Raw genomic sequence first — 23,643 nt, 5'->3', positions numbered from 1 at the left:
GCTTACAACATTATATAAATGCAGTACAACATGTTAAAGGTTACAGCTTATGTTTTGACATTGATTGAATAGTTAATAATTGGAATTGTTCGATTAACGCTCCAGATTACGAAAAAAAATGCGCTGCAATCAAACATGGATATTCGTTTGCGCTTGTCATTGCACGTTATGTCATTCCCATGCTGCTCAAATGGCAGTGTATTTTTAGTGTGCTTACGTGTGTCATTTCTGTGAGATATGAAACGTTTATTATTGGTGCATGGTGAACTATTTTTTGTAAATTTTATTTTATTAAAATAACATATTTATTTATTATAGATATAAGGCTGAATTATGATGAGTGTCACTGTTGAAAATATGAAAAGAATATTTTTTCAATTATCGTTACACGAAACAAATGCACTGCGATCTAACGACAATATTCATTTGCGCTTGTCATTGCACGTTCATTAGATACTCTGCCCAAGCCTGCCGCTTGGGCAGTGTATCTCATGCCTGTGCTCGTTATTTCTGTGAGATATTAAACTTTTATTATTTGCGCATGTTCGTGGTGAACTATTTTTTTGTAAATCTTATTTTATTTTGTTAAAATAACATTTATTTATTATAGATACAAGGCTGAATTATGACGAGTGTCACTGTTGAAAATATGAAAAGAATTATTTTTTCAATTATTGGTACATGAAACAAATGGACTGCGATCTAACGACGATATTCGTTTGCACTTGTCATTGCTATGAAACTTATTACTATTATTACGGGCAACTCCAGGGAGTCATTAGACTCGTCGAGGGAGGCCCCAAATCATATTCATACAACTATTCGACATTCTTACAGTATCTATCATACCTCGCCTTAAACTCATTCACTGTCACAGCATCCACCACAGACTCAGGGAGCGCATTCCACTCATTCACTACTCTAAAAGTAAAGAACCCAGCTGTAACACCTTTACTAACCATACTTTTGCCCAGTTTCCATGGATGTCCCCTAGTCCTCCCACAACCAGCCCTGTTCTCAAAAATATCTTCTGAATTAATTTTATAGAAACCCTTCAGTAATTTGAATGTCTCAATCATATCTCCCCTCCTCTGCCTATCAACCAATTTTTCCAACCCACAAATCCTCAACCTGTTCTCATATGGTTCATTCCACAGACCTGCTATCATCTTGGTCACTCGCCTCTGGATCCTCTCCACCTCCTCCCCATCAAGAAGAAACCTAGGTGACCAAATCTGAGCACAGTAGTCGAGATGGGGTCTTATCAAGGCTCGATACAGAGGAACAATAACCTGCTTGTCAACGTATTCTTCAGCAACCAAGTGATTTGATGAGCTGATTTGGCCACTTTTGCAATGTGTCCCCAAAATTTCAATTCCTTATCAACCAACACTCCTAAATCTCGTGCCTCATCAATTTCCTGGAGCATGGTTCCACCAATGCAGTAAACTGCCGCCAATCTTTTCACCCCAAAATGCATAACCTTACATTTTGCCACATTAAATTGACATCCATTCTCCTTAGCCCAGACCTCCAATCTATCCAAATCATCCTGCAAAATTTTGACGTCATCTGCATTCACTATTGCCCTACCCAACTTTGCATCATCCGCAAACAAATGAACTGTTCCTCTCAGATCCTTTCCTATATCATTTATGAACAAATTAAACAGCAGTGGTCCAAGAACAGATCCTTGTGGCAACCACTAGTCACAGGCCGTCTTGTGGACTCTACTCCTGAGTAAACCACTCTCTGATATCTCTCCGTCAACCACCCTCCTATCCATCTCACCAACCCTATGTCCATTCCCATATGCTGCAATTTACTGATTAGAATTCCATGTGATATCCTGTCAAAGGCCTTAGCAAGGTCCAGTAGAATCACCGTAAACCCATTACCCTTATCCAGCTCAGCCGTCACTGTGTTATAATACGTGAGCAAGTTACTGAGGCATGACCTACCCTTCACAAAACCATGCTGTCCCCGATACAGTATCCCATTTTCTTCTATCCAATCTTGTATTTTCCTCTTGACTATTTTCTCTAAGACCTTGATAATGATTCCTGTTATGCTGATTGGCCGGTAATTTTCAACAGCAGCCTTGGAACCACCTTTGTGCAGTGGAACTATTTTCCACTTTTATTGGTGTTTGTTCGTGGTGAGGATGAAATATTTTTAATAAAGCAATTTTTAATATGTAAATTTATTTTATTAATAAATTCTTTACTGATTAGGAGAGAAAAAAAACTGTTATTAAAACCAAACATGAAATTTTCAAGGCTATTTCACATCTTCGTTTGGTTGGTGGAGTTTCACACCATGAAACTGTCCACCAACAGTAGTGAAAATCTGTTAGTATCTGAAGACTCACAGATTCATGCAACAGTGGAATTCAAACCCACAGAGTAAAAATCTATATACTCAAGCCAACCAAACAGAAAATGATGCTAGTTTATAACATTTCATGGGTGGGATTATCAGTTAAAACTGTATCCTCAATAATTTTAAAAAAGTGGGGATACAGATTTGGAAAAGTGAAATGGCAAATGAGATTGCTGACCTGGTTAAGTGGATAACATGTCACTCTCCAACCTACAGCCATGAATTTTTGTGAATGTCTTTATTTGATAGAAAAATTTCACTGCTCTGTATGTTAGATCGCCCTGCATATTAGAAGCCTGAAAAAGTTTTATCTTTCTTTCTATGTATATATATATACGTACACACACATGCATCTTAATTTCCACATTGTCTAACCCTTAGCCAACTCAGAGTACTATAAGTCTGCAACTTTTTTTGCAGATGGGATTGACAATAAGATAGTCTTACATTAAAGGTTGTTGCCGACTTTACTTATATATGCACTAACAGGCTCAGACCAATACAAACTAACTATACTAGAAAGCCAATACTATACACTACCTGCAAGGTGAAATAATGTGCAAAGGCTTTACCAAATTTGTTTCAAGTCTCTCATAACAAAAGTGGACTTTGCAGACTTTTTTTAAGAATCCTGTTAATTATTCAGTTGGTGATTTGGTTTGTTAATTTTGTATGTGTGTGTACAAAATAAGTAATGTTCAGATCCAGTCCATGTAAGGCTGAAGGTTGGATGCTAATTGGGATAAAAACTGGTCCACTGATTTGAAAAGCAACTGTTACTGACTTTACAACAGTCTTGCTAAACAAACTAAGCCAAAAGTTTTTATATTGAATCTTTATTACTTGAAATTTACATTGAAAATACAGAATGTTACAAAAAAAATTCAGCTGTGTGCATAATTATAATTAGTTCTTCCACATGCAGACTGTGGGTTAGAAACTTCTGCAAGATATTATGACTCTTCATGCCTTAGAGAAAGCTTAAGGTAATGGACTGAAGCTACATATAAATAACGTATGGTCTTCATTATTTATGAAAGTATCTTCTATAGTTATGAATTCATAATGAAGAAGAGTTTAAAAAACATAAAAATAGCCCTGTAATGAATGATAATGTAAAATTTTCAGAAACTGATGGTAGAAATCCTTGTGTGTGTGTGGGGGGGGGGGGGGGTTATTATATACATATATAGTGAATGAGAATTTGATATTTATGGTATATACAGCAATTATCAATAGATCCATGCAGTTACTCATTGTGAGAGATCCTACCATGTTAAAAAAAATTCACTGTATTCTACTCATCTGCTACTCTGCAGAAAACATTTCCCACATTCTTGTTCATGCCCTCCTTATACAGCTTCCAGGTATGGCTTCCTTCTACCCCTGTCTTCTTCCACTTTGTGAAAAATCTTTATATATATATATGTCTCATGTCCCCTGACCACCACTTGGCATGGCGCTACACATTTCTTCACCTCCTTTTTCATACCCAGATTCCAGAGATGATTGGAAACCTTTCCAATATATCCTAACCCTCTCCCTTGCAAACCAGGTGACCAAACCTGTACACAGTAATCCATATACAACCTAATCAAGATCTTATTAGATTGTATATGCAAGGCAGCCCATAGTTTTTTTTTTTTTTGCTCTCTCTCCTTAGTGATGAATTTCGTGTGAGGATATCAATGTGGAGTAAGGAATGCAGGCTTTTTTTTTAATTATTGTTGAGGCGAATGTATCATTAAAGTCACATTAATATGATGAGTCTGAATAGAGCCAAAAATAAAAAATTTCACTATGGTAACTTTGAAATGGCTAGCAAATTCATAGCTTCTGCATCTTTTATCTACTGTTTTACTAGATGAAGTAAACAGTGTGTATATAACATATAAGGTAGGTTCCAAAAATTACTGGCCTGACATACAAAATTTGCACCAATTTTAAAACACTGTGTGACGTAGCACCATCCATGGGGAGGGTAGTGTACCAGTTTCAACTCTACCTGCATCATGCAGTTGGAGACACTCATTTGACTAACATGTAGCATGCTAAGTGGCTGTAATGTTAAAAATTGAGTACCATACTGTGATAAAGTTTTTCACCTAAGGACTTTCTCCAAACAGCAATTAGATGGTGTTTATGGAGAAACTTCTCCTTCATATTCCACTGTGAAGGAATGGGCTAAACAGTTTTGCCTAGGAAGAGAGCATCGAAGATGATCCTCGTGATGGTCAGCCTGTGGAAGTGATGACTGAAGAAAATGTCTCTTGTTGAGGAGGAACTGCTCAATGACAGATGGCTGAAGCTCACAGAAATCTCAGCAAGGTTGGGGCTTTCTATAACAGTCTAATAACAGAGAATATTAGACTTCACTCCTGCACAACACCATAAAGAAGAAGAGATTTGACAATGAAGCCTGCTTCATGACAATGCTCCGGTGGCTATTGTTGCGAAGGCTGCAGTGAAGGATTGTGGCTTCCAGGAAATGGAACACCCACCCTACAGCCTAGACCTAGCACCCAGGGACTTTCTCAAAACTGAAGAAAGACCGAGGAAGAAAATTTGCAGATGACAATGAGGTGATAGATGCAGTTTAAGGCCGTTTTGCAGACAAAAGTACAGACTTTTTTCATGGGCATCAAAATGTTAATTCAAAGATGTGAAAGGTGTGTTGAAGTAAAGGGAGCTTATGTTGAAAAGTGACAGTTTTCTTTCTATCGCTTCTGAAAGTTAGGCCGGAAACTTATGGAACCAACTAATCGTAACCGATTAGTTTAATATTTTGAAAATTCATTTTCTTAGCATGCATTGGTTACTGCTTTTATTTTTAGTAATTGTTTCTGACAAAAGAGGATATGTTACCAGTGATGAGAAAAATTGACTTATTTAATTTTCTGTTTGGGATAGGGAATCTGTCGTATCTATAATCAGAAATGGAACTTTTTTTTTAATGAGGTCTGGATGCCTATATTATCTGTTGTTTGTGGTGCCATATGCTACCTTAGCATTCTTAGTCGGAGAACTTCAATTCGATTCTTCATAAAACATCTTAATAATTGGTTTGTGAATTCCTTTCAGGATAATCATGTTGAATGTGTTGATAGCGGTTTAAATAAAACAAGAGATTCAGATTCCAAAGTTGCTCTGCTGACTTCTGTTCATACCAAAAACTGGACATGACATTTAGAAGGAAATGAAATAGCAAAATAAAAAAAAAAACACTTTATTATTTAATTACAGCCAGATAACTACATCTCACATCTAAGATGTCTTCTCATTTTACTGACTTAATTCAAAGAAATACATTATTGACATCATGATGTCTTTAGTCCAGTAACAGTGTTCATATTACTGAAAATTAAGAGGAACTATATGTCCTATTGGCACAAAATATCTTCTCAGTCTTCACGTAAGGAAACTTGACTATATATAAATCTTTAAATTTTTGTACCTATCTTCCATCAGTTTTGTTATAAAATGTTCATTTTTGTTGTAGAAGAAAAACCTTTATGCTTCACTGGCAGAAAAGCTACTTGCCACCATTAAATAGTTTTTACTTCTCTCTTTGATACCCTGTTCTATATCTTCAGTTCAGTAATAGTTAGGACGTTGCAAAGCAGTTAATTTCATCAGTACCATCTGAACAATCCATATTTCCATCACAAATCTGACTGGAATTTAGACATCGTCCTAAAATACACCGATGACCAAAGCATGTGGAAACCATTTCCGGTGGAAGAACTCCATCTGGGAAATGAAAAAGAGATTAGCTGTATAAATGTGTGTGCATGTGAATTTGCCATTTACTCAGAATATAATTTCAACAAGTGCTTGAACTGAACTGAATGAACAGTGCACTTGTTCAACTATTGCTTTATAGTCAACTCTCACTATATAGTAAACACAACAATATTGTTGTAACCAAACTCCAGAGTCTCAATGTCGATCTAAAAGGAAGTTCACTATATCAAATTTGCCTCTGTAAAAAAACTTTGTTTCTTAAAAGGTGACTATAGTAAGAATTGACTATATTCATGAAAAGTGCTATAAATTTCAACTTTTACAATTTGTTTGGGATACTGTATTAATTTGTAGCAGCTTTGATGATGAAATAACTTTTTTTTTAAAAAAATCTTGCAAGCCCTGCACTATTTGATTTCATGTTATATACACTCACAATATATGTATTTTTACAATGAAATTCAACTCTGAGCAAAGTAATGATTTCCTTAAGAATTAATAATATAAATGTAAGCTATTTAGATTTATATTATTAGCACAGAATAACAAATGCAATTTTCCATCTTCATGATTCAAAAAAAGTTACAATTACTGCCTAAATTAATATTTAATTTAGGCAGTAATTAGGACTTAAATTAATGCAAGAGAACATCTTGCATTAAAAATGAACTAAAGGAACATCTTATAATAGAAGTGGATAGTTATATTGCATTTCTATTACTGGTAAAATAGTCATTGTGTTTACTTTTGCTGTTTCCCATATCTTTCCAAGTAACAGCATCTTGAAAAATGTAAGTTTTTGGAATTCAGTGTTGTACACTGTCTGACCAAAGGAGTCCATGACTGGTGTGACTTTTCTAGGAAACAGATATATTATTGTAGCTCAGTAGAAGTGATGTTTGCACTCTACAGCGCTTGACCGCATGAAGAATTCAAATCTAGTCACTGACTAGAGGAAATTTTTCTAAGCCTTCAGATTTGGTCACCTCAGTTCCTTGTTGGTGGAGAGGATCCAGAGGCGAGTGACTAAGATGATAACAGGTCTATGGAATGAACCATATGAGAACCGGTTGAAGAAACTAGTTGATAGGTGGAAAAGGGGAGATATGATTGAGACATTCAAATTGCTAAAGGGATTCTATAGGATTAATTCAGAGGATATTTTTGAGATCAGGACTGGTGAACTAGGACTTGGAGAACTAGGGGACACCTATGGGAGCTGGGCAAGAGTGTGGTTAGCAGGGGTGTTAGAGCTGGGTTCTTTACTTTTAGAGTGGTAAATGAGTGGAATAAGCTGCCAGAGTCTGTTGTGGGTGCTATGACGGTGAACGAGTTCAAGGCAAGGTATGATAGATACTGTGAGAATGTAATCGCATAGTTGTGTGGACATGATGTTTAGGGCCTCCCTCGATGAGTCTAAGGACTCCTGGAGTCGCCCGAAAAAAAAAAAAAATAATAATTGTGTTGTTCTTATAGAATACTTTTAAAAACACAAGTTTCTATCATGTCCACCTATCAACTAAATGATGCAACCTAACACATTTCAAACTACCTTCATAGAAAGTATTCCACAGACCTGTCACCAGTATGTTTATGGTTACTTGTCTTTGAATCCTCTCCACCACCACCCGATCACCAAATCCGTGCACAGCAGTCAAATTCTTATAAAAAGGGATAACAACTGCCCTATATATTTACTTGTTAATGTGTTTTTCAACACCCAAATTGCCCTTCGAGCTTCAACACTACCCATCATTATCCCTAGCTTCACCAATTTCCTGCAATTCAGTATTATCGGTGTAATACACAATATGTAATATTTTCAACCCAAGTGCCATAACCTTACATTTTGCAACATTAAATTGACAACCATAATCCATTACCTGCATTGTCAATTTATTGAAGTCATCCAGTAAGATATATCCATATCGACTTTATCAACTACCATCTTCCCCAATTTTGCAGTGTCAGCTAACAACTGCATATATCCCTTTCTCCTTAAATCATTCTCCAGAGTGATGGCCTTAATGATGGTAACTTTAGTGTTGGCAGAGCCTTGAGGTACTCCAGAGGTAATCTTCATCTGCCTAGAGTCTACTCCACCATATACTTTTGTGAGTCTGTCAGTCAGCCACCCCATATCCATGCCACCAGCCTCATATTTGTAACAGTTATGTAATAGTTTTCTGTGGTATTCTGTCAAATGACTTTGCAAAGTCCAGCAATTTCCTTTATCCAATTCCACTGGCACTATTATGAAATACAAATAAATTACTAAGCAGCACTCACCATAGAGTGTCAAATTCCTATCCACCCATTCCTGAATTTTATCTTTAACCACCACCCCTGAGATACTAATTAACGTGTAATTTGCCACTTCTGTCTTGGAGCTACATTTATGGAATGGAACAATTTTACCCTCTTTCCTCACTCCCTTGGAACATTGCTAGAGCCGAGGCTTAAACAACTTCATTAAAGAACTTCCAGTTCTCTTGCACATTCTCATAGCACATGGGGGCTAACTTGCCATCCAAACCCACTGCTGGATTCACATTTATATTTTTTAATATGCTGAGCATCTACCGCGATACTCGCATTAGTCTCTGTCGCATCAGCAATTGCAAAGTCTCCACCTACATGATATCGCCCTCTCCCGTACAAACTTAACTACTATTTCTTCTAAAAAGACTTCTAATGGGACTATATTGATCAAGTACATATAATAAACAACTATGCTTTACCAACTAGTTTCACGAACTAAGGCTGTTGGCATCTTCAGGGTACATAACTGATGCAAGGCACTAAAAAGTAAAAAACTGTTACAAATTATAATCAACCGATTCAAATTATATTAGACAAAAGAACATAGCGTGTACAAAACATGCATTGAGCGTGCATCATCTCACTTGTTATTTAGAAACGTTCTATGGTTGGCACTGTAATTCAGTTCTGGTGAGTTAAAAGATCTAATAAGGGTCTTCCAGATCACAGGCAAGATTAGTCCTTGGTTCCTGTTAAGGTTTTGTGTACAGTGGGCAACTTCTGTGGCTTCTTTAATAAATCAGGAGCAGAAGTCTTCCTCTATATAAGGAATTGTGCTTCTATCCCACTCTATATGACATGGTTCGTTCTTGAGAAGTGAAAAGCTAACCCCAATTTTTTCTTCTCTGTTATTATTGACTTCACCAATGTATTCTTTTTGCCTAATTTCAAGGCTCCTTGAAGTCTGGCCGATATAATTCAAGCTGCACGAGCAGGGTATGTTGTAAACTCCAGCATATTTGAAGAAAGGATGGTTATCTTTTGGAGATCTTAAGAATTGTCTAATCGTTTCTGTAGGTTTAAAGGCCACTCTTATTTTATGTGGTCTAAGGAGTTTTGTAATCTTATTCGAAACTGTCCCTAAGTATGGAATGACAATGATAGAAATATAACGTATGTCATCTCGTCTTTGTGGGGGGGGTAGGAGAAAAGTCGCTTGTGGACGAGTCTTCGAGGAAATCCATTCATGGCAAGGTTGTTGGATATCCTGGAGGTCCTGTTGCTCTGTTGTAAGGAGAGAAGCACGGTTCTTCAGCATGTGCACAATACTAAGTTTCTGAAAAATGTGGTGGGAGGAAGTGAAATGTAAATAATGTCCTGTATTGGTAGGTTTGCAGTAAACTGAGAGGTTGATACCACCATTCGTTAGCTTCTTAATTAAAGTGTCCAGAAATGGTAATTGGTTATCTTTTTCAAGTTCTAGAGTAAATTTGATTGTGTGGTGTAAAGAGTTGATCTCGTTTAGGAAGTCTAACAGGTCCTTTTTTGTGTGGTTCCAAACAATAAAAATATCGTCCACATATTTTTACTATTTCTTCTGCTTCTGTCACTTTCCTACCATTGGCATTGATTAAAATTATCTTTCCATAATCATTCTTCCTCTTGTTACACAGTGAAAAAACTCTTTTGGATTTACTTTGGCCTGCTTAACTAATTTTCTCTCATAATCTGATTTAGTCTTTATACCCTCCTTGCCTGTGCTTTGTATTGTTCATGAGCATACCGATCACCTTTTTTCTGTATATTTCCCCACAATGGTTTCTTTTTTTGCAGCTCTTACTTTATATCTCTACTCATCCACTTAATTCCCACTTGGTTTATCCTCCTGACCATGGGTATGCAGTGTGATACTGCTTCTCTCAAACAATCCCTGCACTACTAACATTCTTTCCTTGTAGATTCTTATGCCATGGCACTGCTCTAAGCTGCCTCCTAAGTTCGTCATAGTCACCAGCTATGTAATTCCACATAGACCCTTTCTTGACCAATTCCACATGTTTAGCAACCTCCCAGAAAAAGATGCATGACCACTTTCCCAGATCAGAATGGCTACATCTTCTGATGCTATTATCAAATCCAAGATCCAGCACTCAATCTCCTTAATTCCCCTCCATCACATGCTATTTCAAGTTATTATCTTTTATTAACTGTATAAATTCCACTTATCCTTTCCATCCCTGATTTATGTCACCAGAGTTTGAAGTCTCCATAATAATTGCTTGGCATCCACATTTTCCTGTCCTGTTGCCTCTGTCTTACACCAGATAGCCTCAAATTAACCATCTTTTGAAACATGCTTTTGTCACATTTTCATTCATTATACCTCCTAGGTAGTGGATTATGCTACAAATGTCTTACAAGAGATTTTCCTGGAGTGATTTCTAACTTATTTAAATTTATGATTGATGTAGGCCATTTTACATGGAAAAGCACATTATACAAACTGAAGGAACTGCCATAGATAGTCCTATGTCTCCTGCATTAGCTGACTTTTTTTTTTATAGGATACTTGGAAAGTTATAGTTTGTACCATCTTCTTCAACTTCACATCTAGCTTTATTTTGTAGATGACAGTTTTTGTTTCAGTCACATAAAGACTGATTACTACAATTTTTAAATAAAATAACTTCTTGTATGACTGTATCAAGTTCACCACTGTAACAACAGTTGCCTTCCCATCCAGCTGTTACTTTAATAACCCATACTTCCACTGTCACTTTTCTATCAGAAACCTACAATGACTGGTAGCTACAACCGTTCATTTTCATATTATCATCATCTATTGCAGAAGATGGGCATTTTCAAAACCCTGATGCACCAAGCTCACTCCATCTATTTTATCAAATCCCATCTTTTGGAGTAAATAATCAATATAGAAATTACTGACAGCTAATATATGTAACCCATCTTCTGTCCATGGAATTCTTGATAAATATCAACCCTTGAAGAGACTAAGACTACAATTGAACATTAAAAGGGATGTTATACTTCAAACTGTTTTGTAAATCATCTTCCTTTTTATCCACCACCATGGGTAAGCTATCTCTTCTGTCACTGCCTGGTGTATGATATATGAAGCCTTGTTCTTGTCAAATATCTATTTTGGACAAACTGGCCATTCTGCTGAGATCAAAATTCAAGAACATAAACACTAGATCAAGTACTTGGAATCCGATTAATCTGGCCTTGTTTCATGCCATTGGCACTAGTCAGTCACAGAGTTCAATGGAATCAAACTATGGATAGTACAAAAGTAATACCTCCCATTTTTTCTCAGAAAGTAATTTATATATAGGGATTAATCCTCCATCTTTTGCAAGTATGCTGTCATTTTTCAACAACTATATAGCACGCACACATTTGTCATCACCGAGTGAGATGCTGATCCCATGTTCATGTACAGCTTATTTCAGTTCCTTATCATCCATATATATATATATACACACACACACATACATAGGAAAACTTCGCTTAATGTGAATTCGATATGTGCAATAATCAGCATGATTGAGTGAAATGATACTGTTTTCCACAAAAGTAAGTGATTAATCAGTTAATGTGATTTTTTTTTTACATTACGCAAAATTTTTTGCTACCAATCTGCAGCAAGCAGTAGCACTTGTCAATGTAGTGGGCAGTGGCTGGCAACATTCGGCAGTTGATTCAAAGCTGTCATCACAAGTACACGTACAAACTCCGTTCTCTTGCCCAATCACTTTTCCTTCATTTTGCTTTAATTTAGATACTTATAAGGCTTTATTATATTCAACCCCTGATATGGAAAAGAGAAAGACTAATAAAGAAAACCACAATAATGAAAAGAAAAGTAATTATGTTAAAGGAAAAGCTGGAAGTCATTAAGAGATGTGAAAGTGGTAATAGAATACAATGATTGTGCAAGACCTGGGATACAGCGAGTCTACAGTTTGGACTACATTAAATAAGAGAAAAGAACACTGAAAAGTTGCTACAATTACAAAGAATATTCAGGTATGCATTCGGGTGTGATTTTGAGCATTATCATGGAGAAGGATCTTACTCATGTCTGTGGAGGGCTAAACTCTGTGGGTGATTTTTTGAATTTCTGCAGTATCTCTCTTCATGTACTATTCTGAATTGATCATGATTTTTCTCTCCAAAAAAAGTCTACAAGTAAAACAGTTTCACCATTCTTAAAGTGACTGATCAAGGATCTGACTGTACTCATGTCAACAGTATCATCTCCAAACACATTTTTCAGATGGGTTTGAATTTCCATTAGACACACATCTGTAGTAGGGAATTCATTCAGGTACTCTCTATTTCATACATGTACATACAGAAAATGCCCATTTTCTGCCTGACATTGTGGGTTCTCCTGTTACTCTTATAGAGGACATTCGGAATAGCAATGTTCTGAGCACCTACTCCCTATCCTTCAATATGGTCACATTATGCAGATTACATTTTTGCTATCTGAAACTCTTCTCTTTCTGAATTAGATATTATTGTTATTACAAGAGCATCTTCATGAAGTCCAAAGACTTACTGTAGGAAGCTCAGATGTTATGTTGGATTCTTTGCTCACGTGGTCTTTCATAGTACATGCGGAGTGGGAGATTGCCTACATCATGCTTACAAAAGCACTAAGATTACATTTTTTTCTGAGAATCTGACAAAGAAGGTCTTGTTATATTCTTCCAGGCACAGGTTCCACTGGAAAATGTTACATAAAATCTATTTTTTAATTAAAAATAAAGAGATGTGAATAAAGCTCTTATGTTTCAGACTTTCCCTTCCAGTTCTGAGAAGTAGTTTTACTAAATACACCTCATTACTATGGTAGAGGTTACTTGCAGGAATATAGGCCCTGTTCCTGCAAGTTGGTATAGTATGAGCAGGCTGGTAGATCTACCAGCCACTATCCACACAGAAGAACATAAAAAATACATCTGCAGTCAAGACTAGGGTCAGTATAGTCTGCAAGACTGAATTAGGCTGAAAAAATGCTCCATAGCAAATTTAGAAAATAAAGACTGTTTTTGGAATCTGCAGCAGTCCTCAGAAATTAGCCTAATTTATACAAATACAGATGCAAAAAACTTCCCAAACTATGGGAAACTTTAATCCTTTGAGATCCCATTTTTGCAACCTAGGCCGCTTACAGACACCCAGAGAAGGAACTAAACCTAGTTAGGACTCTTACATCCACATGACTCATTTAGTTTGGTATTGCCTTAGTGTATGTGTATTGCAAGTGTTAGTTTATATTTCCTGAAGATGTCTTTATGGCTGAGGGAATATTGGAAGAATTGAAATAGTTTTTAATCCTTCCCACCTATTAAACCTCCACCATGATTTCCTACACAACGGTTAAAAAGTACAGACATATGCAACATTCAAATAATGATAAAGGAATAAATGGTTAATTAGTCCAACTTAACAATCTATTATCTATTATGCATGTGTGATGGTGTCATGGCAAAACATTTGTTATATAATAAAGACATCAGTGTGCTGTGAACGGACAAAGGCAGTTCAATAGTTGTCATGGACATAAATACATATTCATTGATAATGGAAAAATTACTTAGTAGTGTGCACACAGATAGGCTATTAAATGTTGATCCAATGTTACGGTAAAAAACTGATAATCTCGTACAAGGAAATTACCAACCATTTGACATACAAGCACTCAGTAGTTGTAGAAAGTTTTTTCATTTGGTTAGAAAGTAATTCATATTTGCCAAGAAATATTCTTGTTTAATCCTTTATCCAAGTTTAAGCAAACAAAGCTTGCAGATGAAGTATCTTCATGACTAGCCTATTTGTATATAGAAGCTGATAACTTGAGGCTAATTGCCTTAGAATTCCATCATGCAAAGTTGCATTAAGGGCAGGTCACTACACAGACCAGTTGAGGTTAAGGGTGCAGGGAGCACCTTTCTCCTAAAACTGAGCGACCTTTAATAATCACTACCAAACTCATGGCTCCTGACGTGAATAACTACTAGACAAAGCTCATCAATGGGAACCAGACCCAGGAAGATACCAAGGTCGAATTAATGTAGATTTTGTAGATTTCTCATATACAAGTGATAAAAAAGTGTATCATTTTATTATTAAAATACTCTGAATTAGAGGTGATAAAAATCTTTTCACTTGATTAGAAGGTTAATTATACTTGCTAAGAAATTATATTCTTGTTTAATCTTTATCATAGTATAAGCAGACAAAAGTTTGTATGCAAAGTATTTAGCAAACTAGGCTATTTCTATATAGTGAGGCTAATGACTTCAAATCAATTGCCTTAATCCATGCAAAGCACACATTCTTCTTAACATGCATAATACTATGCATTAAGAAGAGTCACAATGCTGACCAGTTTCAACCTTTGAGATCTCATCAGGGGGAGATTAGATACCTGTACACAGCAATCCATGTTGCCCAATCAAGTCCTTATATAAAGTAGCCATAAGTCATTAAGGGGTTTAAACATTTAATAACTTTATTTATTAATTATTTTATCCTGTTTTTTTTTTTTTTTTGTTATAATGAAATACGGAACCTGGAGATTTTTTTATTAGTCATAAAAAAACCACATCATGTAAATGCCTTCCATTTTTGGCCCTTTCTACAGCATGTAGAAAGATGGGCCTTTTCTACAGCATGTTCCATGACAGCTGTTAATAGCTGTTAATGTTTCTGGTGCCAGCACTCTAATTTCTACACAAATGTTCTCCTATTGGGGGGGGGGGGTATCTGAAGGAAAAGGTATGTGTGAACAAGCCCCAGACAATCCAACGGCTGAAGGAGAACATTCAACACCTTGCCAGGTGTTGAACAAATTGCTGAACTAATTAATTAACTACTTGTTCCTTTGCTGTTATTTGAATGTGGCATTTATCTCTGTCTTGCAACATTTTTAGTTTTATATTTCTCCAAAATAAGTATAGCTATGTGACATCTGGTTGAGTTAAGAATTAATGAGCATCAGTTTTTTTCCTTTTTTTTTTCCCAAGTGGTAAGTAATCAATCTGTTGACATGGATGCAATTGTATGTACTGTTGAGGGGACTGGGGAATGTGCTGAAAGTCAGGGAGCTCTGCAGACAGATAAAAAATATATCATTGACACATCCAAGCCATACTTTGAGTTTGAGAAGGGAAAGTGTTTAGGCTTTGGATTCAAAGTCTACCAGAAAGCTAGGGCTGAGGATGTGTTAGGAAAGTCCTTCTCTTGAAAAATTGCCTGATTTGCAAGATTTGCAGAAAAGGATGATATGTTTGGGAATAGGATAGGGTTTTATCATTAATAAGGAGATCATTGTAATGAGGAAGGATAAGTGAACATGACAAATACATTTGGGACAGAGTCATAAAGTCTTTTATATATATATATCTTCCTCTTTATAGCACTTTTATCCCACTTAGTACAGGATCCACTGTGATTATGCGACTATGAGAAAGCCCAACCAGCTTTTTGCAGAGTCTGGCATTGGGGAAGGGGCACAGTTTTTACGACTGTAGAAGTGCACGTTTGAGGGGCTGGTTTGCCTGTTCTGGGAGATTAAAAAACCCCTATCTCCATATGAGACCGGCTAACTCACCTTTAGTCGAAAGAGACCAGATAAAGGTTTCCTCACATCTTGGATGGGAATCGAAAACAGGTCTTTCTGACCAAATATATATATATATATATATAAATAAAAGAGCGGGAGTCATGTTGATTAAACAAGTCATGCATTCTTAAATTGGAAGCAGGTAAACAAGTATGAGAACACACAATAAACAAACATAGCAAACTATGACAATATGATTAAATACCTATGTTGGACATTTAATGGAATAAAAACAGCACAAGGAATGAAATGACAACTTATGTGCTGGTTGGTTTGTCATAATTCATATTGTATTCCCTAAAGATGTCCATGACTGAGATGAAATAATAGAAGCACTGACTGTTGTTGGATTCATTCTTTGTGCTGTTTTCATTCCATTAAATGTCCAATACCTAAGCCTAAACATGCAATTAACCACATTGTGTTTGTAAAAGCAGAATTACTTGATCTCATAACAAACAAATTTAGTTAGTCTTCAAATGGAAAATAATAAATATAAATAGCATTTCTGAGTGTATAATGATTTACGTGCTTCTTATTTTCTGTGACAGGATACACTGATCTCAGTGTTTCATATTGTTTATGATGACTTTGAAGTCAAAAACACCTTGGGATATTTTTATGCATAAAAAGAGCCATCAAATAGAATTTTCAAGTAAGTGAATTATGAGATCATTAGTTGATGAAGAAACCAATATCTGCAATGATTTCTACCTGAATGTTAAATTTTTTTGACTTGCACCTCTTTTATGAAAGAAAAAGGAATTTTACTTACTTATTACAGATTCTATCCATGAAATATAATTGCTGACTTTGGTATAAACTCCAGGTCTTCCTGGTCTACCACATCCATCTCCATTGCTTGTAATGCCAAGCAGCAGCCAACGGCCATCTCTTTTCTGACACATAAGAGGCCCACCAGAATCACCCTATTAAGAGAAATATGTTTTCCATTATACATCCTCTGCATTATTTCCCTCAAGTTTTTCGATTATGTATTAAGAATTTTACAAACCATACTATAGAATACTGTAAGAAACCATGCAATTTATATTGAATGAGATACTTCTTATCTCTTTAACATCCAATATCATTATTTGAACATCTCTGTCAAGTCCTGTGATTTATTATCCTTCCCACACTAATTCATACAATGCCTATCATATATCTTCTGAAACTCGTTCACTGACAGTAAACTCATAGCGCCCAAATAATAAGCCATTCTATTTATTCACTACACTCTAAGCAATAAAACTAGTCCCACCTGCTAACCATATATTTCCTCAATTTCTAGGGATGACCTTTCTTTCTTCCTTCCTTTGCACTCCTAATATGCACTGGAAAAATCTCTTTGCTTATGTCCATTATATCTTTATAAATTTCCCATTATATATACAAATTCTCATTATATATTTCCCATTATATATACAAATTCTCATTATATATTTCCATATATAATGAGAATCCTCTCTTTTCCATCTATCAACTAAATTTTGCAGCCTACAAACCTTTAATCTATCCTCACTGTAAACATTACAAAATTCTGTTACCATCTTGGCTACCCCTCTTCTATATACTCTCCACTACTTCCTAATCATGTCAGGGCAAATATGCACAGATACCATCCTTAAGTCAAAAAATGTGTAACTGGGAAAGATGAAATGAGTAGTGCTTTGGGTGGGGTTTTGCAGACTGGAGATGTAGTAAATGCTACGTACGTTAGAGTCAAGATCATGTATGCTTGTGAGGTGAATTTTGAAGGCTCTATGGGATTTGTCATTGACAGCATGAGTCATACACATTTTCTATGTAGTGCCTGTATACTGCTTTCCACCTTGATTTCTGCAACAACTTTCCTTTTTTTTGTAATCAGTGATCATCATCCCATTCTGGTATAATAAATTTAGTTTAATCCATTATTCAAGTGTGAGCAAACAAAGTTTGCGCCTGAAAGTATCTTCGGGACTGGGGTAAGGTGGTACAACACCAGGGCACTCCTTGCAAAGGTGGAGCAGGCTACCAACACTCTTATCTCAGTATCTCCCATAATGCAAAACACATCTCCTTGCGGATATGTCTAATGTTATGCATTAAGGGAAGGGCCACTACCCAGACTAGTTTCGACCTTTATTGAGGTCTCTTCAGTGGGAGCCAGGCCCCAAGTGGAGATACCAGACATGGTGTGCCACCCTTTTTAATAAATTACTCTGGATTTAGAGAAAGATGTTGAAAGTTTATTTTTCACTTGGTTAGAGTATAATAAATTTAGTTTAATCCTTTATCCAAGTGTGAGCAAACAAAGTTTGCACCTGAAAGTATCTTCAGGACTGGGGTAAGGTGGTACAACACCAGGGAACTCCTTGCAAAGGTGGAGCAAGCTACCAACACTCTGAAGAGACCTCAATAAAGGTCAAAACTAGTCTGGGTTGTGGCCCTTCCCTTAATGCATAACATTAGCCATATCTGCAAGGAGATGTGTTTTGCATTATGGGAGATACTGAGATAGGAATGTTGGTAGCTTGCTCCACCTTTGCAAGGAGTGCCCTGGTGTTGTACCACCTTACCCCAGTCCTGAAGATACTTTTAGGCGCAAACTTTGTTTGCTCACACTTGGATAAAGGATTAAACTAAATTTATTATACTCTAACCAAGTGAAAAATAAACTTTCAAAATCCCATTCTGGTATTTTTCCTCTAATTATTTGCATAGTTGATGCCTTTGTTCTCTCTGAGAAAAGGTAAGATCAGGTCAGGCTGAGCTCATTGTGTGTGTGTGTGATCAGGCTAGTATCTTTGAACTTGTTGCTTACCACTGCTATTAAATTTGGTGTTCTCATCAGCATGTTGCATGTCACTTGCACAAGGTGTGTGAAGTTCATTCTGTCCCTATTTTTTGCTTGTGGGTATGAAACAGTGGCACTTTTGATTTTTCTGGGATTGAAGTTGCATTCTCCTGCTAACTTAATAATATCATCCTTTAATCAGTCATCCATTTCTGTGTGAAAGTTGAGAATGATGGCATTGAATTTTTTTTTTTTTTTTGCCTCAATTGAGCTGTGTACCACATACAACGGGGTCTTGGAATTTGTTGGTCATGTCGGGGGGGGGGGGGGGGGGAATAAACTTATGTTATGGCACTAATCATTAAGCAGTTTAAACTTAGCTTCCATTGTTCTAATTTTGCAGGAAAAAGGTTCATCGGTGGCATTGAGGCACTGCTCAAGGTTGTTGATGCATTTTCCCAGGTTCAGAAGCTGCTTTACTTAAGGAAGACGCAGTGAACAGAAGAAAGACTAGTTGAGGTCGGTGAGCTGATTGTATGCTGAGCAGTGACAACACAAATCACATATGGACTTTTTTTGTATCGGCACTTCATATCAATGCTGGTTTTGTTAGTGTCTGACTGCTGTGCTGGTGAGACTCAAAGCACTCAGCCCTTGTTTGGCTTTGTAGCAGCCATCTTTACTTTGTACAGTAGCCATAGCAAGCACTTGCACATGATTGATATTAAATTGAGAAACCAAACTGTTTTGAAGCACTTAAAGTACTTATAGGTTGTGTGGTATTCAGAACCTTAATACCTGTTGTCATGGTTTCATTTGACCAACTTATTCCAAGGTGGCATCTGCTGAAACATCAACAACTTGTTGGTATCATATAATCATAATTAACAAATCTCCTATCCATTTGAACATGAACTGAATAAGGGGACTAATCACAAATGGGGATTAATACCCACTTATTCAGCTCATTCATCATTTTGTCATAAAATACAAGTAGATTGCTAAAACAAGACTTATCATTTATAAACCTTCTCACAGAGAATTATGAACATACACAGATTCTTCTGCTTCTTCTTTTCTTCAAGGATCAGGCATTTATTTGTTCTGGCTTCACTGGTTTTTCCATCTTGCAGCCGGTCTTCCTTTCTCTCTCTCCCTTTGGTCTATATTTATCTGCCTCATTTGGTAGCTGTCTTTCCATCCTAAACAGATGATCTTTCCATTTCTCTCTATATTCCTTGATCTTTCTTGACACAGAGAATTAAGAACATTTAATATCAAATCCTGCATTCATGACTAATGTTTACACTGCTTTAACCCAACTGCAGACATACAGACTGGTCTATAAGTGGAAAATTCTCTCTCTCTCTCAGCACTACTTCTTTTGTGCAGTGACATTGTTTCCTGCTTTCCATACTTTTAGGACTCTCGTATAGGAAGACTCATTAATCACCTGGGATAACTGAACTCAGGTCCTCTCCATCCTTCAACTGGAAAGGACCTGAGTTCAATTCTCATCCCAACAAGAGCAATCCCTTTATATGTTTTTTTTTTTTTTTCAATTTAGGGTGAGTTAGGTAATTTCATACAGAGGTAGCAGGATTTTTTCTCTCAGAAACTTGACTTTTACATTTCGCATACAGACAAATCACCCAGGAGAACACATGCAATTTTGAGACAAAAAAAATGTATTGGTGGTAAGTAGCAGATGGTGTTGTGTGTAGCTGGTGGATTATGTAAGTAGTGGAGACAGCAAGTTGTGTGCAGTACAGTAGAATACCCTCCCTTGATGAGTTCTTGGAGGTGTGACATAATAGTCGTAATAAGAGTACCATTTTTTGGGCATACTCTAAAAATGTATGGTGACATGTAGTCTAATTCCCATAGCCTTCATGCACTGGTTTATTCATTTTTAGTTTCTGTAGCAACTTGCTACCTTCTAGGAGTTGTCACAGCATCATTCACTCTAGCACGAAGTAAATTATTATTATTATTATTATCATCAACACCCGACTTCCATGGAGTCATCGTGGGAGGTACTCACTATTGCATACAATGCTCATTCAACTATATCTTAAACTGATTCAATGTGTCCACATCCACAACACACTCAGGCAATGCATTCCACTCACCAACCACCCTCCATGCAAAGAATCTGCTTCTCACTCCTTTGCTCACACCCTCCTTATATAGTTTCCAGCAATGGCCTCTTGTTCTTCCCCTCTCCAATTCTATGAAAAATCTCTTCCATGTCTACCTGATAACAACCCGTGACCAGTTTATATGTTTCAATCATATCCTCCTATTCACGAGGCTCTGCAATTTACATTCTCTCAATCTGTCCTTGTACTCCACATTCCAAAGACCACTGACTACCTTTGTGAATCTTCTCTGTACCCTTTCCAACATATCCTCATCACTATGAAATCCGGGTGACCAAATTTGTGCACAATAATCCATATGAGGCCTGATCAAGGCCTTATACATGGAATCATAACCTCTCTATTTCTGCATGTCAGGGTTCTCCGCATCACTGCCATTATTTGATGTGATGTCTTCACAACTTGTGCAATGTGGTTCCTGAATTTCAGGTCCTTGTCCACCATCACTCCTAGATCTCTCATCTCCTCTACTTCTGTTAAAGTTTCCCCACCAAGAGTATATTATGCATCCCATCACTGCTTACCAAATCTCAAAATCTTACACTTGGCAACATTAAACTGATAGTTCCACTTACCTGCCCATTCATGCAATCTATTCAAGTCCTCTTGTAAGGCATTAATATCAGCCTGACTGTGCATTGCTCTCTCCCAGTTTTGCATCATCTGCAAACAGCTGGTCACTAGTTAAACCCAACCCAATATCATTAACATACAAATTGAACAACAACAATGGCCCCAAAACTGACCTCTGTGGTACACTACTGGTGACCTTTCTCTTTCGAGATTCTGCACTCCCATATACAACTTTCTGATACCTATCTGACAGCCAGTCACTGATCCAACACAGAAGTCTGTTATCCAATCCCATCTGTTTCAATTTATTTATTTAAGAGCTTGTCATGTGGGTCTATCAAAAGTCTTTGCAAAATCCAAGTACACCACTGTATATGCATCTCCTCCGTCCAAGGTATTTGTCACCTTCTTATAGTACATAAGTTAGTGAAACATGATCTCCCCTTAACAAACCCATGCTGATAACCAAAGAGAATACTGCTGTTATCAACCCATTTCTGTATCCTACTTCTCACCAATCTCTCCAGGACCTTCACCACAACTCCAGATATACAGACCGGTCTATAATTTGAAGCTACAGCCTTATCACTGCCTTTATGCAGTGGAACAATTTTACCCTTCTTCCACTCCCTTGGAATCTGTGCTGTTACAAAACTCTTATTAAACAGGCATGCCAATGCTACTGCCAGTTCACTGGAACATTCTCTTAAGATGCCTGGTGATATTTCATCAAATCCTATCGCCTTATTAACATCAAGGTTATTTCCTCAAATACCTCCTGCTCGCTCATAATTAAGCTATCCTCTCCTATGTCCTCTACGCTTGAGTTCCTCATGATTCCACCCTGATCAGGATGAAACACACTTATAAATTGATCACTGAATACCTCAACAATGTCTTCTGCAACAGTTACCATTCTATCACTTTCATCCCTTAACTTCATCTTTCCATAATCATTCTTCCTTCTACTTGCCACATATCTAAAAAACTCTAGGGTTTTCTTAGCCTGATTTGCCAATTTCTGCTCATACTCTGCTTTTATTTTCCTTACTAACTGAGTCACTCTCCTGGCTTGTTCTTTATATTCTTCATGTGACTGATTACCATTATTCACCTTGTACTTCCTCCAAAGGACTTTCTTTTTCCAGATTTCATGCTTAAGCTCCACATTTATCCATTTTACACCAACCTTATTCAGCCTGTTTGGCCTTTGGAATACATTCATATATTGATGCTGTTATGTATTTTTTTGTAAGTTCCCATGCGGCATTTATTTCCTTACCGCTCAACTCCTCGTTCCATGTTAGAGCTTGAAGTTGTCTCCTAAGCTTGTCCTAATCACCAGCCTTATAATGCCAAATATATCCTTTCCTCGCAAAGGCCTGCATATGACTAGCCACAACACAGGTGATTACTTCATGATCACTTTCACCAACTGAAGGAAAATGTCAAATCCCTCTAACAATTACATTCTCTGATAAATAAATAAATAAATTCTGTGTGATGATACAGCGTTCCGCCTTTTTACGGGAGTTCACGATACCATCTAGTCCTCCCCCCCCCCCCCCAAATTTTATCCGGGCTCCGGAATCGGCATAGGCTGACAAATCAGACCTATGGCTGGGTCAATATTCCTGACTGTAATCCATGTGTGTCCTCGGACCGGTTTGCATGCTTGCGGGATAAAAAACACCAGATAAACTGGCAGAAAAAACCCTACTGTCCACGCCCAAGACCGGCTAACTTGGCTATAGCTGAGGAAGATCCTTGAGCTCCTCACATCGTTGACGGGAATCGAACCCAGGACACTCCTTCCCCAGACATAGGGTTGCGAAGCACAAAGCCACGGCTAACCGCATGGACACATTCTCTGATGAAATTATGAGATCTAGAACTCTTGATCCTCACGTGCCTTTCTTTAAATGCTGCCTGAGATAGTTATCTCTCAAGAGCTCGAGAAATTCACTTTCCTTATTCCCAAATGCTATCTCTTCATTCCAATCTATACTGCCATAATTAAAATCTCCCCCCCCATTAGCAAAATTTTTACATGGAACACTTTGAAAACAAAGTACTTA

At 37.0% G+C, this 23,643-nt stretch overlaps 1 protein-coding gene across 1 annotated transcript in view; it reads right to left on the bottom strand.

Moving 5' to 3' along the window:
• Window positions 1-5,778: 5,778 nt before the first annotated feature.
• Window positions 5,779-23,643, bottom strand: part of LOC150107452 (uncharacterized) — a 133,536-nt gene continuing 115,671 nt past the window's right edge. Inside the window, exons 12-13 of the mRNA XM_090391302.1 lie at window positions 16,824-16,977; window positions 5,779-6,132 (exon numbers count right to left, since the gene is read on the bottom strand). Coding sequence (XP_090247428.1) covers window positions 5,987-6,132; window positions 16,824-16,977 — 300 coding nt within the window. The 3' untranslated portion in view covers window positions 5,779-5,986. The remainder of the gene's footprint in view (window positions 6,133-16,823; window positions 16,978-23,643) is intronic.

Source organism: Typopeltis vanoorti, chromosome 4 (assembly GCF_054136105.1).
Source record: "Typopeltis vanoorti isolate ZY-2024b chromosome 4, IOZ_Tvanoo_1.0, whole genome shotgun sequence".
Classification (NCBI taxonomy): Eukaryota; Metazoa; Arthropoda; class Arachnida; order Uropygi; family Thelyphonidae; genus Typopeltis; species Typopeltis vanoorti.
This window is presented reverse-complemented; position numbering and strand designations above follow the sequence as displayed.